General features: G+C 50.5%; 1 protein-coding gene across 4 annotated transcripts in view; it reads right to left on the bottom strand.

Annotated features, from left to right (window-relative positions):
* TMEM132D (transmembrane protein 132D) overlaps positions 1 to 15,066 on the bottom strand; it is a 199,281-nt gene that overhangs the window by 30,584 nt on the left and 153,631 nt on the right. For all 4 annotated transcript variants that reach the window (XM_040080591.2, XM_040080594.2, XM_040080593.2 and 1 more), the window contains exon 5: positions 1,985 to 2,128. In XM_040080591.2, the coding sequence (XP_039936525.1) occupies positions 1,985 to 2,128 (144 nt within the window). The remainder of the gene's footprint in view (positions 1 to 1,984; positions 2,129 to 15,066) is intronic.

Raw genomic sequence — 15,066 nt, 5'->3', positions numbered from 1 at the left:
TGCGCTGAAAAACAGCAACAGTAAAGACCCAAAGAAATGTAATCTCAATCTTTATATTTCAAGGGGCATCTTAAACAGATTTTTCTTCCATTTTCCATTCCCTACTCTAATGCCCCGAGAACAGAAACTCTAATTACTGCTGCATGCTGAAGGCTGGCCAGTAATTACATATCTTTATCTTCATTAGGTGCCTGTGAACAAGGCTTGGTCTGAACCAGGGCAGGTAAACTGCAAACTCCAGACACATTTTCAATTAAGAGCTCACTTTAAACTGGCAGCTCACTGGAGCTCTGCAGAAACCTCTCTGCTGCTGCAGCTGCAGGAGCCCAGAACGTCCTGATCCCTGCTGGTGACAGCCTGGTGTCACACGGGGCTGCCACTAACACCGCTGGTAATGGTGTGTGCATGTGAACACTGACTGGCACATTCACATCCTTACGGCCAATGATCAAACCTCAGAAAGCAAAACTGATTTTTTACACGGCTTCCAAATGATGTATTTGCTTTTAAAGGCTTTTTTCTTTTTCTAATTCACCAAAAAAATTAAACAGAAGATGAGTGAGTTAGTAAGGACTTAGCCCATTACTCCCACAACAAAAGGACAAATAATTTCCTTCTGTTTTTAAATTAAGTGCAACAATTCGCTATATTTAGCAGATTTACCATATCCGAAAGGGCTTCACAGAAGGAAAAAAAACCAAACCCCAAAGGTTCCCAATAATTCAGCCAGAAAGACACATTTAATCAGAAAATACACGGTGGCTAATCAGGTAAATAGGAACACTGGGAAGATTCTAAAAGGGAAGCATAAAAAATACTAAACTTTGAAACTACTGGGGTTCATCACATGTATAAGAAATTACCATGAAGATATTATTTAAAGGAAGTCCAATCAGCATAGAAATTGCATTTTTTTGTCAGAATAGGTCAGGAAAAACCATTTACACCTCTGCCCAGCTCTGTTCTTCACTTACTCTGCCCCGAGCTGCCAGTGGCTCTGTGACATGAAGCCACCAAAGCTGTGGGGAACTCCAACTCCCCATCTGACAGGACTGGAGTCTGCTCCTCTGTGCCTCCAGAGGCAGAAGTGGAGCCCAGCAAGGGGCTCAGGGAGGCTTTGGAGCCGCACACAGCCCTGCAGCAGCTCAGAGCCAGAGGAACAGAGGAAAAGCAGAGCCTCGGGCAAACCCAGGCGCCAGGAGCTCAGTGAGGACAGGCACAGAGGTCGTGGGGTAACAGCCACTCCCAGCACCTGGCGGGGTGGCCTGCAGCCTTTGTGATCCTTTGGGACACGCTGGTTATCTGAAAATACAATCAATTTTAGCTTTGATTTGTAGCTGCGTCTCTTGTTTCCTGTTCCCAAGCAACAGGCACAGAGAGGAGTTTGTGAAAAGATAAAAGCTGCTGCAGACAAGGGAACTTTTGTGTCACCGTGCTGGAATCCTCTGTACCTTGTGTGCCACCACTGCTGAGCAGCTCCTTCCACTTAATCATTCATCAAGCAGGTGGAAACATGCAGGATTCCTTGCAGGATTCCTTGCAGGATTCCTTGCAGGATTCCTTGCAGGATCAAGAGGCACCGTTTGCCTTGAGGCTCCAGCCTGAGCCTCCAATTTCAGGACCAAAGAGGAACTTCAAGGCCCCTCTGTGAGCTCTCACCAGCCAGCAGAGCACACCCTGCGCCTCACAGAGAGCCGCAGCACAGCTGCCAACGCTCCTGCACCCACACAACCCCCGGAGCTGGCACAGGGAGGGTCAGCTCTGGCAATCCTGCACAAGTGGGCAGTGCCAGACAATCCCCAGGCTTTGATGAGCAGGACGGGAAATGGGGATTTTTGTGTTTGTTGCTTCCCTGAGCTACACAGCAGTAACAGCAATAATAAATCTTGGTGTTCCAGCAGGAGAGCAGTTAGGGAAATGAAAGAACTTGTCCCACTGGAGAACAGCGCTGTTGTTCTCTGTGCAAGGAGCAGTCTGATCCTACCTTAATGACATCCTCATCTGATGATGTGCACTCCACAGATTCCACAAGATCCGTCACAGTCCCATCATCCTCCACTGAAACCACCTTGACAGGGACAGCCACTGTTTTCCCAGTGAGAATAGCTGTGTTCAGGATCTCTGCCTCCTGAGAGAAAAGAAAACAAAAGGCCACTTCGTATCTATATTTTGCCATTAATTCATTAATTTACTTCATTACTTTAATTCATCACTTTAATTCCTCGTGCTATGGCAAGAACTGCTCCAATAAGCAGGCAGGAAGGAGAGGTTTCCTCCCTCCAATCCTGACCCCAAGTCCCAGCCGTGGCTCAGGGCTGTTGAGATGTCTGTGCCCCGATTGCTGTCTCAGGGATGTGAGGTGCCAGCACAGCCAGCACTGGGGCAGTGAGCCTGCACCCCAGAAACAAACACACCTGCACGTGGCAGCTGGGCCAGCTCCAGCCTGAGCAGCACACTCACCTCAATTAGCACATAAAAAGGTCTCAAGGCTTGCTGGTGCACCCACAGATCCCTTTTCTGACAGGTTTCCTACAAGTGCTGACACAGGCTCTGTGCTGGGACACCCAGGCTGGCTGTGCAGCGGACACAGCTCAGGGCAGGGTTCCAGCTGCTCCTGTGGGACGGTTCTGGCCGCTTTTTCCCTGCCAGGATCGGGATTGATACACTGGAGTCGCAGTTCACGTTCAGGTTTGGGTGTTTATTATCTCTCATCTATTTACAGACTCAGCAGCCGTGAGCTGTAACCAGCAAGTCAGAGAAATGAGGTAGAATTGACCTCTTCTCTACCTCTGCAAGGTCTTTTCAAGGACAATCCATCCAATTATGACATGCCACCTGAATTATTTTTACTTTAAACCCAATAACAAACTACTTGAAGTCTGCAATGTGGACTGTATTAACCAATTACAGAAAACCACCCAAAGCCATGAAGAAAGAAGAGGGTGAAGAAGAATTCAAAGAAGAAGGACTCGGACCAGGCCCAAATTCTCCATTTTGCCCCATACATTATTATATATTAAAATCCCAAATTCAGGTTTTCACCCTGTGATATCACACAAATCCATCCAAACCACACAGCCACAATCCCAGTGCTCCCAGTCAATTTTGGGAGCTGTTCCATGGCCTCAGGTCAATGCAGTGCCTGCCTGAGGGTCAGTGCCCCTCAGCACAGAGAGCTGAAATTCTCCAGGGTTCCAACCCTCCTGGGGATGCAAGCCTGGCAGTCAGAAGCTCAGAGGTGCCAAGCAGTGGCCCAGCCCCTCCTGCCAGGTAAGTGCCCTTGCTGTGCCTCACTCAGGCCCCGGGTGAATGACTCTGCACCACAGCACTGTCTGCAAATTTCAGTTTTCTAGGCTTTGTCCTGGCTCTTGGCGCGCAAGCACTTCCCCACACCTCTCTCCTTACCTTTTAAAGAGGTTTGTGCAAAGCCAGCCTCCCTCAGACAGAGGGTCTGAGAGGGTCTGGGCTCATCAAACAAAATGAGCTCTGTGCTGACCAGTGCCCATTACAAAACACACTGCTCCCCTTTGATTCACCACTTCTGATTTAAAGGGCTGGGTTCTGATTGTCTGAAGAGCATCAGACTGAACAGAGCTCTCTGTCACCTGGCTGTGCCCTCTGTCTGGCACCCCGAGCACAGACTGCTGCCAGCCCTCCCACCCCAACTGCAGGATGCTGCTCGTGTCTGGAAGGTCTCTGAGCCTTTCAGAGCTGTGCCTGAGGAGCTGGGACCATCCTGGAGGACAAGAGGCTCTTGATTTCAGCTGGCTCTTGTGCAATAAAGGCTCCCAAAGCCCCCAAGTGCTAAATTCTCATTTTCTAAACTGTTCCCACCGTGAGCTCTGGGACTGACCTGATTTTACCCCTGGAAGAGGAGAAAGTGGGAGACTGGAACCAAGTTAGCAGGAGATGCTCACTGCTCCTACTGCCTCTTGGGCTAAAGGGGAGAGGCTGAGATTTTTCTCCTCTAAGGTATTCACATCAAAAAAACCCATTTTCCTCTTACTTAAAGGAACAGACACACTTTATTCAGACTCAAAGCAATATTTAAAGAAAGGAAAAAATCCCTCCTGGTCATTTGATGGCTGCTTTGTTAAGGTTGCCCCATCCTCACTGTGATCTTTAGGGAAGGGAGAAAGAGGATTTCACAAAAAGAGAACTTGAGAAGAAAATCCTCTCCCTCCCTCAGCACAAAAGCCCTTCAGATATTTTGAAATTATAATTGACACAAGGGTGAGAATATCTGCCTGTCCAGTCAGGTCTGTCTGGAGCACACACTGGTTCTCAGTGCAGAACCTATCGCTCAGGCAACGCAGCTCTCAGATTTGCAATTCACTTTCCGGGTTCTTTGGATTTTTCCCACATTTGGGGTTTGCACCCAGCTTTCCCAGAACCTTTTGCTGCTCCCCTGTGGGCTCCAGGGAGCTGCAGCTGGGGCAGCCTGAGAGAACAATGAAGCACCCGCTGGAATTACAGAATCAGCTCTGGGCCCTGCTGTTGGTGGCTTTGCGAGCACCTGGGCACGAATCCCATTTCCCTGGGACTGCTGGAGGCCACGGCACCTCCCGAGCTGCTGACACCTCGCACCGAGCTGCAAAGAGCTGCTCCCCCCAGCAGCAACAGCTCCCTCCCTCCTGGATCCATTAGCGTGACCCTCGCAATTATTTTATAAAGCAAAGGGAACTTTAATAACCGAGCCTTTGAAACAGCCTGATTAATGAGGTCTGCTTACCAAAGGCAAATGTAATTTCCCCTGGTAAGAGGCAGTAACTGAGAATGATTCTCAAAAGCTCCGTGAACTTCTTTGGAGTCTCCGCGTCTGCCGGCGCTGGCTCTGGGTGTTCAGCACGCAGAGAGCATCCCAAGGCAGCTGTTCCTGCCCCTGGGTGGGGTTCTGCGGTTCCTGCCTGCTCTCCTGCCCCCAGCACACCGGGAGCTGCTGCAGCGCTGCCCAGAGCCCCTGTGCAAGGGAGGCTGCAGCCTGGCAGCTGTGTGCCGAGCCCCGCTGCAAATAACCACAGCAGCACCAAACACACATAGAGCAGCGCCAAACACAGAGAGCAGCACCAAACACACAGAGCAGCTCCACACAGAGCAGCTCCACACAGAGCAGCTCCAAACACACAGAGCAGCGCCAAACACACAGAGCAGCTCCAAACACACAGAGCAGCACCAAACACACAGAGAGCAGCACCAAACACAGAGAGCAGCACCAAACACACAGAGCAGCTCCAAACACACAGAGCAGCACCAAACACACAGAGAGCAGCGCCAAACACACAGAGAGCAGCACCACAGAGAGCAGCTCCAAACACAGAGAGCAGCACCAAACACACACAGCAGCTCCACACAGAGCAGCTCCAAACACAGAGAGCAGCACCAAACACACAGAGCAGCTCCAAACACTGCACCCACGGCACCAGGGGAGCACATTCCCACCTGACCCCGGGGAAGGAAGCAAAGACTTCCTTCTCTCTCAAATCAAAGATCCCAGTTCAAAGCTTTGCAGCTTTTGTCTGGATCCCCGCCCCGGATCTGTGCTCAGAATCGGAGTTTTCAGAAGGGAGCCCGTGACGGTGCTGCTGTCTCTCAGCCAGCCCCCAGCCCCTGCAGAAGGGTCTCTGTGCCCTTTCTCTGGCGGTGAGGGAGCTCAGGGGCAGGAGGAGTGCTGGAGTCCACACAGGGCTGAGCTGCTCCTGTCCTCCCATCAACAGCTGCTGGTCAGAGCCAGAACAGATCCACCAGGGGATGATGGATGCACAGCAAGCTGGCACTGGGGTGGCACTGGGCAGAGACTGGGCTGAAACTGGGGTGAAAGTGGGCAGAGACTGCGGTGATACTGGACTGTCCTGGGCTGTCCCAGTCTGTCCCGGTCTCTCCCAGTCTGTCCCAGTCCATCCCAGTCTGTCCCGGGCTGGCACTGGGCTGTCCCGGTCTGTCCCAGTCTGTCCCAGTCTGTCCCAGTCTCTCCCAGTCTGTCCCGGGCTGTCCCGGGCTGGCACTGGGCTGTCCCAGTTTGTCCCAGTCTGTCCCAGTCTGTCCCGGGCTGTCCCGGGCTGGCACTGGGCTGTCCCAGTCTGTCCCTCCCTGCAAACTGAGCTCTGTTCTGCTTTGCAGAGGTTCCAGTTCCTCCCCATGGAGGGACCGGGATTTCTCCCGGCCCCTCTGCAGCCCCGCCCTGGCACGGGAACGGAACTCGCCCCAAGAACAGCTCGCACCCATCCCAGCAGCTGGATGCCCCTGCGGGCATTCGTGTGATGCCACGAGGGGACGGAGGTGAGAATGACTTCATTCGCAGGAAAGCAGCACGGCGCTTATTTAGCTACACTGAGATTTATAGTGGAGAGCCTCCGCACGGAAATGCTATAAATCTAAATAGTTACTAATTTAAAACTGTTGCTTTTTGCTGCTTGAGTGAAAAAGGAATCTCCTGAAGAAATATTATGTTCTTTATCCATAACTAACGTAGATTACAGGAGATGAGATGTCAGGGCACCTCGGGATGGGAATAGTTATGCTTTTGCAAAGCCACAGCCAAACAGTTAAAAGTTGATTCCCTCAGCAGCTATTAAATCACGGTGAACTCCCTCTAACTATTAACACAGCATCTCTCTGTAATTCACTTACACTCAGCCCCTCCAATAATAAAATGAAATAATCAGAGAAAAACATGTCTCTTCATGTATTAGAAATGGAAGACCAGGTAATCTTTATTCTGAAATTGCTACCACGGTAAATAAATAATAATACTTTAAAGAAGATGCCAGAGTGAGTGTTCTTTGCTTACTGAAGAGATTCATATTAAATAACGGAGTGTATTAAGCCCTCCAGCAGAAACATATTCAGAAGATGTACACAGTAAGCATCAATTTAAGTTGAAATGCAGAAGTGAATACCTATTAGTTTTTTTCAATTTTAATAGGTAGCTTCCCTGAAACTTAATTTCCCTTCAGACATCATTTGCCACATCTTCCTTAGGGTGAAAAAAAAGAACTTTAACTGTATCTTTATAAATCTTCCCGAATTTCTGTTTCTGCCCCCAGTTGTGTGTGTATACACAGCATTTCCTAATGTTTGTGTGTGTATATGTATAAAGAGATATATATATATATAACTTTTGAAAGAAATAACTAACTACTAACTAACTAACTAACTGCTACTGATTCTAAAGCGATAAATGCATGCCTAACTCAAGCTCAGCTCTGGTCCAGGTGCAGCTGAGCCCCACTCTCAGTTCAGGACACGAGGGGATCCTGTCTGAGCCTCCTGGCTCCATGGGAGCCTCTCCCTGGTCTGGAAATGCCCAGGAGCCCCTGAGTCCTGTCACATTCACCTCTGCACTTTGCCAGCTCACAGCCTCAGGCACCAATGAAATGCATGGCTGCTTTTCCCCTGCATCCTTGCCCCACACCCTTCAGGAGGAGAAGTGCCTGTCCTACTACAAGGCACAGGGAAAAGAAGATTAAAAACTCCCCCTGCTACTGGAATTCATGGTCCAGAATCCCAGCAGATCTCCAGAGACATTCGTCATTAGAGCAGTGGAATGTATCTTTGCAGGCTAAAGATCTGATTTCAAAAATCAAGAATGTTCCTCCTGGGTTTCAATAGGTATTTGGACTTTGGGGTTATGTACAGGAAGAGAATAAACTGATCCCGAAAGCTCCTGAAGTCCAGAGCCACAAATGAAACTGAGGAGCTGCCTGAAAATCCCTCCCATCTGACATTCCTTAACATTCTCCCCTTTCTTCTTTTTAATGTATTTTCTATTAATCAGCATGTAGAGCATTAATCCAGGGTCCCACCTTGAATCTTTTCTCTATTTAGTTTTAAAAAGACCCAGATTTGCCTCCTGTTCAGCTAGCAGCCATCTTGCTCATATCAGAGGATCCTTGCTTCACTCATGCATAACTAATTTCAAATCTTATTTAGCATCAAGTCTCAGAATTAAGCAGCTAAGTGACAGCTGTTTAATTAACTCCTTAAGCTGATTAGAAAGCATTACAGAAATCCCCCCAAGGAAGAGTTTATAACTGTCAAGAGAGCCTAAGGCCATGTTAATGCTTCTGTTTAAATTTAGTAAGCTTCTAAACCAATAAAGTCTAAATGCTTGACATCATCATGGATGTGGTCAAACTCAGCTTTTTTCCCTCCTGCTCCCACTGCAAGGGCAGGACACAAAACCAGCGACAGAGAAGGGATGTGAGGAGTCAGGGAGCAGCAGCTGAACAGAAGAGCCAAGGGCTGCATCTCCCCGCCCCAGAGCAGCCCTCGATTATTCGGGATTAGTTCTGAGCCGGAGCAGAGCTGAGCTTGCACCTGAAATGCAGAGTCATCTCCCAGCCCGTGGCTGCAAGGAAGAAGGGTTTGTTCATCGGCTCTTAAACCCTAAATCCACCTTTAATGATGAGATTATGGCAGCTCTTGTACTTGAAGTACAAGTTTTAGAGGCAGCTGGCGGGGCCAGATACAAGGTGGTGCCGAGAAACCAAAACTGCTCCAAAGCAGATTTCCTCGCCTGTGGTACGTTATTGTCAGCTCTGAGCTTGCAAACAGCTTGAAATATATAAAATGTAATTCTGATTTTCCTTATTTCCCCTGTTGTTTCCAGAATCTTTAGGATGCACTGGGAAAATAATTGAAAAATCAGCTGCAATTCTTCTGTGTCCACAAGGAATAAAGGAGCAGCGTCCAGAAATAACCCAAATTAATTTGTGAGACCTTCAATATAAACAGAAGGGCTGAAAGTACAAGTTGAAATACTGCAGGTACGAGGAACGATGGTGAATCCTGAATGAGGAAATGTGAAAAGACTGACATGAACTTCAAGGTTAATGTTTGGTTTAACGTGGGCACCTTTCATCACACAGAATGAAATCTGAAGTGTCTGGGAATAGAGAGAGGAGGAGGGATATAAGCAAATTAATCACATTTCATTCAAGCACTTGCCACCTAATCAGTTTCCTTTTTTCCTTGGTGCAGGCAGGAGAGCTCCACGGTCAGATGTGCTGACACTGGGTTAACAAGGAGCATCCACAGGAATCCAACGTGTATTCCTCTGGACAGATCTACCTGCTGACTCCCACTCTTCCACACAGCTGCTACACAGGGGAAAATGGATTTTTTTGAAGGGTAAAATGCGATTGCAAACCATTGTTTAGAAAGAAGTGGGTGGCAGGATCAATGCTTGAATATATTTTTCACCCTTTCTTCCTCAGCCTGTGAGTCCTTGAAGAATTTTGACTCCATATGGTGGGGGGTGACACCTCCAGCCACGCTCTCCTTCCTCCTCACTGGGACAGAATCAATGCAGGGAGCAGACGTGGCAAGGATGAGCAGTGGAACAAAACCCCAAACACACACAAAGCCCAGCAATCACAATTTTCCAGTCAGAAAACAGAGAACAGCCAATGGCTGGATCGTGCTGCAGGGACAAAGCAACGTGGGATAATCAGAGAGAGCGTCTGCCCCTCCTCCTGCCGCACACAGGCATGCAGGAAAAAATACCTAATTATATTTAATCTCAGACTCAACTTTTGCAAAGCCTTGAAGCTGTTTTATATTCTTACTAATGAACTTTCATCTCGGGCTGGATGGATTCTCTCACTAAGGCTGGAGGAGGGGGTGGGCAGGAGAAGCTGAAGATGTGAGAGGCTGAGCGTAGTGAATGGGGGGAGAAGGAGCAACATGAGAGGCACGTGGTGCAAAGGAAAAGTGGGATCATTAGAGGATGACCAGCAGGGAGAGGTTTCTCCTTCCACAGCCTGTGATGTTCAGGAAGAACAAGAAGGAAAGAAACGGATCCAGCAGGCAGGCGCTGCTGTCCCTGCCCCACGGAGCCAGGCTGCTCCCGGGCTGCAGTGCCTCGCTTCTCACCTGTGTGTAGTGGAGACAGGCAATCCCCACTGTGGACACCGCCTGTGACTGCACTTCCACACCTTTAAGTGATGAAAAAAGCCAGGAAATAAATCATCTCACTCCTAGAGAGAGAAAAACACATTGGCCTGTCGTGTCCCTTCCCTTCTCCTCTTTGTCTCGTGTGGCTCAGCTGGAACGGCTCAAAAGAGGGATCTTTGATTTGTTTTGTGTTTGGGCAGAGTCCAGACCCCAGCTCAGAGCCAGGCCAGGCTGCTGAGCCAGCTAACAACAGGTAGCAGTAAAACACGGCAAAGAAATGGATTTTTCCAATGGTAAAATGCGATTGCAAACCACTGTTTAGAAAGGAGTGGGTGGCAGGATCAATGCCTGAATATATTTTTCACCCTCTCTTCCTCAGCCTGTGAGGCTGAGGAACAACAAATGCAACAAATGCAAGAGCAAACCCATGGGCAGGGCTGCTGCCTCCTTTGCTGGGGCTCACTGTTATTCACAGCTCTGCTGCTGGGATAAAGGCACCCAAGGATTTCAGGTCTCTGACAGCGAGCTCACCGAGCAGAGGTTCACGTTAAACCTGAGCTGTGTTTGTGGGGGATGACAGCACACAGGCAAAGGGAGAGGGCAGTAATCCTGTGCTCTGTGTGTTTGTGGGAGCACACACACACAGGGGAGAGGGCAGTAATCCTGTGCTCTGTGTGTTTGTGGGAGCACAGAGCACACACACACAGGGGAGAGGGCAGTAATCCTGTGCTCTGTGTGTTTGTGGGAGCACACACACACACACAGGGGAGAGGGCAGTAATCCTGTGCTCTGTGTGTTTGTGGGAGCACACACACACAGGGGAGAGGACAGTAATCCTGTGCTCTGTGTGCTTGTGGGAGCACACACACACAGGGGAGAGGACAGTAATCCTGTGCTCTGTGTGTTTGTGGGAGCACAGAGCACACACACACAGGGGAGAGGGCAGTAATCCTGTGCTCTGTGTGTTTGTGGGAGCACAGAGCACACACACACAGGGGAGAGGGCAGTAATCCTGTGCTCTGTGTGTCTGTGGGGGATAACAGCACACAGGGGAGAGGACAGAGAGCTGTTCAGCCCTGGGACAGGCTGGGACAGCACCAGCAAAGCCACCAGCCTGCCCTGGGTCTCCTCCCCCCCGACAGCTGGGAGACAAACCCTCCCGCGGGAGTTCACCTTTTTCCCAGCTGCAGAGGCAATGTAAATGTAATTTGTCTCAGGTTTAAGACGACCAAAGTCCCTTTGATGTGTAACATTCAGGAATCGTGTCAGCATCCTTCTGGGGAGCCTCCTCCGCTGCTTGGGTGGTTTGCAGTGCTGCCACCCTCCCAGGGAGCTGTCAGGCACCTTCCCTGCTCATCAAAGTCACACCCAGGGAGCCTCAGATCGTCAGGCTGTGCTTCTTCAGAGACATTGCCAATTAATTCACAGGCCCCAAACTGTAACTCCACCAGGCTGTGCGTGCAGCTGGATTTGGGTCTCTAGACAGGCTGCTTTAGCTGATATTCAACACGTTTTGCTCTTAAAAGCAAGCAAGCGAACAAACAAACGTATCTGGGGAGGATTTCTGCTTGGCTTTCCCTCAGCAGGCTGCCAGACCCCAGCAGAGGAGGGACAGGCAGGCTGAGCCCCCAGGTGCGGGGATCACTGTGTCTGCTGCCGCTCTGCTGGGCTGGCAGGGCCGCGGCACGGGAAATCTGCCAAAGCAGGCAGGATTCCACACACGGGGCAGCGTCTCCGTGTGCCAGGGGAAGCCCAGCGCACAGCTCTGGTGCCTGCAGGGGCTTGGAGCGAGGGCTGGGCTGCGGGATCTGATGTCGGGATTCCCAGGGACAAATGAGAGCTCTGGGATATCACTTCAAAGCAAAGATGCCAGCCAGGCTCTGGCAAGGCAGTTTAGCAGAGTAAATACTTGGTGGCACGTGTAGGCAGTTCCCTGGCTGCTGTCCCGGGGGTGACGGGCAGGGGCACACAGGGCTCGGTGCCACCCTGCCTGCCCACCGCCGCATTCCTGCACTGTCACACGCTGTCACACGCTGCCACACAGCAAGGCTGGGAAGGATGGGAGAGGGGGAGCCCCAGGCAGAGGGCAGGGAAGGGGACAGGGAAGGACAGGCACCCACGGTTCCTCCCGGGAAGGTCAGACCCCACACGCCACACTGCCCTTGGCTACAGGATGCAGGACTGGGGATGTCTGTGCAGTGCAGGACATGCAGCAAATGCTGCTCTGGCTGCTGGGAACAGAGGCTGCTGCTGCAGCAGAGCCCTGCCTGCTCCCACACTCCATTATCCATCCATTATCCATCCATTATCCATCCATTATCCACCCTCACCTCCCACGGAATCAGCGTGGGCTGGCTGTGCACAGACCAGACCACGAGCACAGAAAGTGGGCAGTGAGCACGGAGCTGCATTACCGTCCCTGCAGAGCACTGCACTGCACGGCACAGGCTGCCGGAGGTGTAAATGGGTCTTGGTGCTACTGGGGCTTCCCCTAAAAGCTTCCCCAGCCCCATCAGAGCCCTCTGAGAAACGCAAAAGAACTGGCACAAAAGATTTACTTTCTGAATAAATTTACTTTTTCCAAAAAAAAAAAAAAAAAAAAAAAAAATCGACACCCATCCTCACCTGGGAATAAGCTGGGTGTAATCTCTGACATGTGAGCACACATCTGCTGAGCTCTGCCTGCCCTGCAGGGCTCTGTGTGCCCCTGGCACCCCGCAGTGAGATATCCATCCCGCTCCCTTCCATCGCAGCGGACGGCAGAGCTCAGCTCCGTGTGCCAGGTCCCGCAGTGACCCTGGGAGCTCCCCGGGAGCAGATCCCCCCGAGCTCACACAGCGTGTGCCCTGGGGGCTGTCCCCAGCCGGGCACACAGTGCCACTGCCCCCTGCCACCCCGCTCTGCCCCCTCCTCCCAAGCTGCTCCTGTATCTCCTACAATTGTCCCGGCTTTTAATGTCTAACAGCCACCTCCTCCTCCTCCCGTGACACCTGCAGAGCTGGGTACTCTTTAAAATTCAGCTCTGCCAGGTGATTACGGGATGCTGCAAATCTCCAGCAGACTCCTTTGTTCTCTCCTCCCATCTCCCACAGCTTCGGTTTAACTCCACGCGTTAAGCAAGTCAGTAAAGCGGGTAAATCAAGGTGCACACAGAACCATAAAGGTTGAAAGGGACCTCTAAGATCAAAAAATCGATTTATCAACACATTCATCAACTCTGACTTGATTTTCCCATCATTTTGGAAGTTCTGCTCTTGCCCTTGCAGCTTTCCAGAGGGGAAAGCTGAGCAGCAGTGAGGTTATGAGCTGCCCAAACCCCACTGGCAGAGCCAGCAGCCATCCCTGGAGCTCTGCTGGCCCTTTCCAGAGGGGAAAGCTGAGCAGCAGCAAGGTCATGAGCTGCCCAAACCCCACTGGCAGAGCCAGCAGCCATCCCTGGAGCTCTGCTGGCCCTTTCCAGAGGGGAAAGCTGAGCAGCAGCACGGTCATGAGCTGCCCAAACCCCACTGGGGAAGCCAGCAGCCATCCCTGGAGCTCTGCTGGCCCTTTCCAGAGGGGAAAGCTGAGCAGCAGCAAGGTCATGAGCTGCCCAAACCCCACTGGGGAAGCCAGCAGCCATCCCTGGAGCTCTGCTGGCCCTTTCCCTGCTGCACATGGAAAATCCCGATGGCAACATCAATGAGGAACCAAAGTGGTGGCAAGTCAAGGAGAAGGAGATGCAGTGACCATGAGAAAACAGCAGATTTGCAGGAATAAAATCTGCCCAAACATGGCAATTACTGTAAACTCCCGTGGCAGGGCCACAGAGCAAGGACCAAAGCAGTTTTTCACTTTTCTAAAGAGAAGAAAAAGGGTTCTAAGGGAAGGGAACCGGTGTCCCGTGGGTCACTGTGCAGAGGAGAAGTGACCAAACCGTCGCTCCAAAACTCCCCTCCAGACTGGCCTGGCGGTTTGCGTAGCACATTCCTATTTAGGGATGTCAGGTGAGAAGCAGCCCCAGCTAATTTGGGCTCATCCCAGGGCCCTGGAAAGCCGCCTGCAGGCCCACAATCCATTCATGAGCAGGCTGAGGCAGAGCAGCGGGGCAGCCTGCAGCCAGCGGGCTCTTTGTAATTAGCTCCTCAGCTGAGCTAGAAACACAGACACAGAAATAAACACAGGGCACACGCAGGACAGAGATGATGTTCCAGCTCCCATATGGCAAATGGGGCCAAAGGCTGCTCGCAGACACGTGCCCGTGACCTTGGCCAGGACACTGTGGTGGCCAGGCCAGAATTTGGGGCACAGCACGTCCCTAGAAACAATCCACGGCAGTGACTGGACAAGGACAAGGAGCCGGTCCTGCCTGCAGAGGCTGCACCCTCCTGCCACCTGCTAAACTCTTCCTCCTGTGCTCAGAGGGGCAGTCACTCACAATTTCTAGGCACAGAAGTAGGAAAATGCCATTTATCCCTGTGCTTCGGTGCTAACACTGCCATCCCTGCAGCTGAGGAGCCAAAAACTTCAGGATCCAAAACTTTTACATCTGGTCTTGGGAAGAAAATTATTATTTTTTTTAAATTATATTTTCTAATAGAAAACAGAAACCCAAGTTTAATTCTAACTCTATCCCTAGTTACAAATTCCATGCCCACAGTGGTGTTTTTGTGCCTGGACTTCAATGGCACTATTTACTCTGAATTTCTTCTCTGTGATTAGGCAGTGACAAGAACTGCCAGGACATAAACGGGTGCGACTTTGCTGATTTCACAGATATGCCAAGGAAGTGACCCATGCATTTGACTCCCCTGCCACAGATAAAGGCTGCGGTAAAGGGCAGCATCAGAATCTGAATGAAGATAAAATATTTTTAGGTCTAGAAGTAGGCTGAGAAAGAAAGCAGCGAGCCCGCGAGCTCTGCTTTGATCATTTCGCCTTTACAGATTTGTGACAAATTGTTTTTTCTGCATGAATCTGAACTGATACAGATTTACATGAGTAGTTAAAAAGTAATACCAATTGGGAAATAAAGCCCCTAACAGCACCACAAAGCTGTTAGCAATAAACTTAAGAAGCAGTTAGACAGACAGAAGAATCCTTTACAATAGGGAAAAAAAATTAATAACAGAGAAAAAGAGAGGTTGGACACTTGTAAAGCTGGCTGTGGCAGGCTGAAAGCAGGGAATCCAAAAA

This window comes from Hirundo rustica, chromosome 17 (genome assembly GCF_015227805.2).
Source record: "Hirundo rustica isolate bHirRus1 chromosome 17, bHirRus1.pri.v3, whole genome shotgun sequence".
NCBI classification, from domain to species: Eukaryota; Metazoa; Chordata; class Aves; order Passeriformes; family Hirundinidae; genus Hirundo; species Hirundo rustica.
This window is presented reverse-complemented; position numbering and strand designations above follow the sequence as displayed.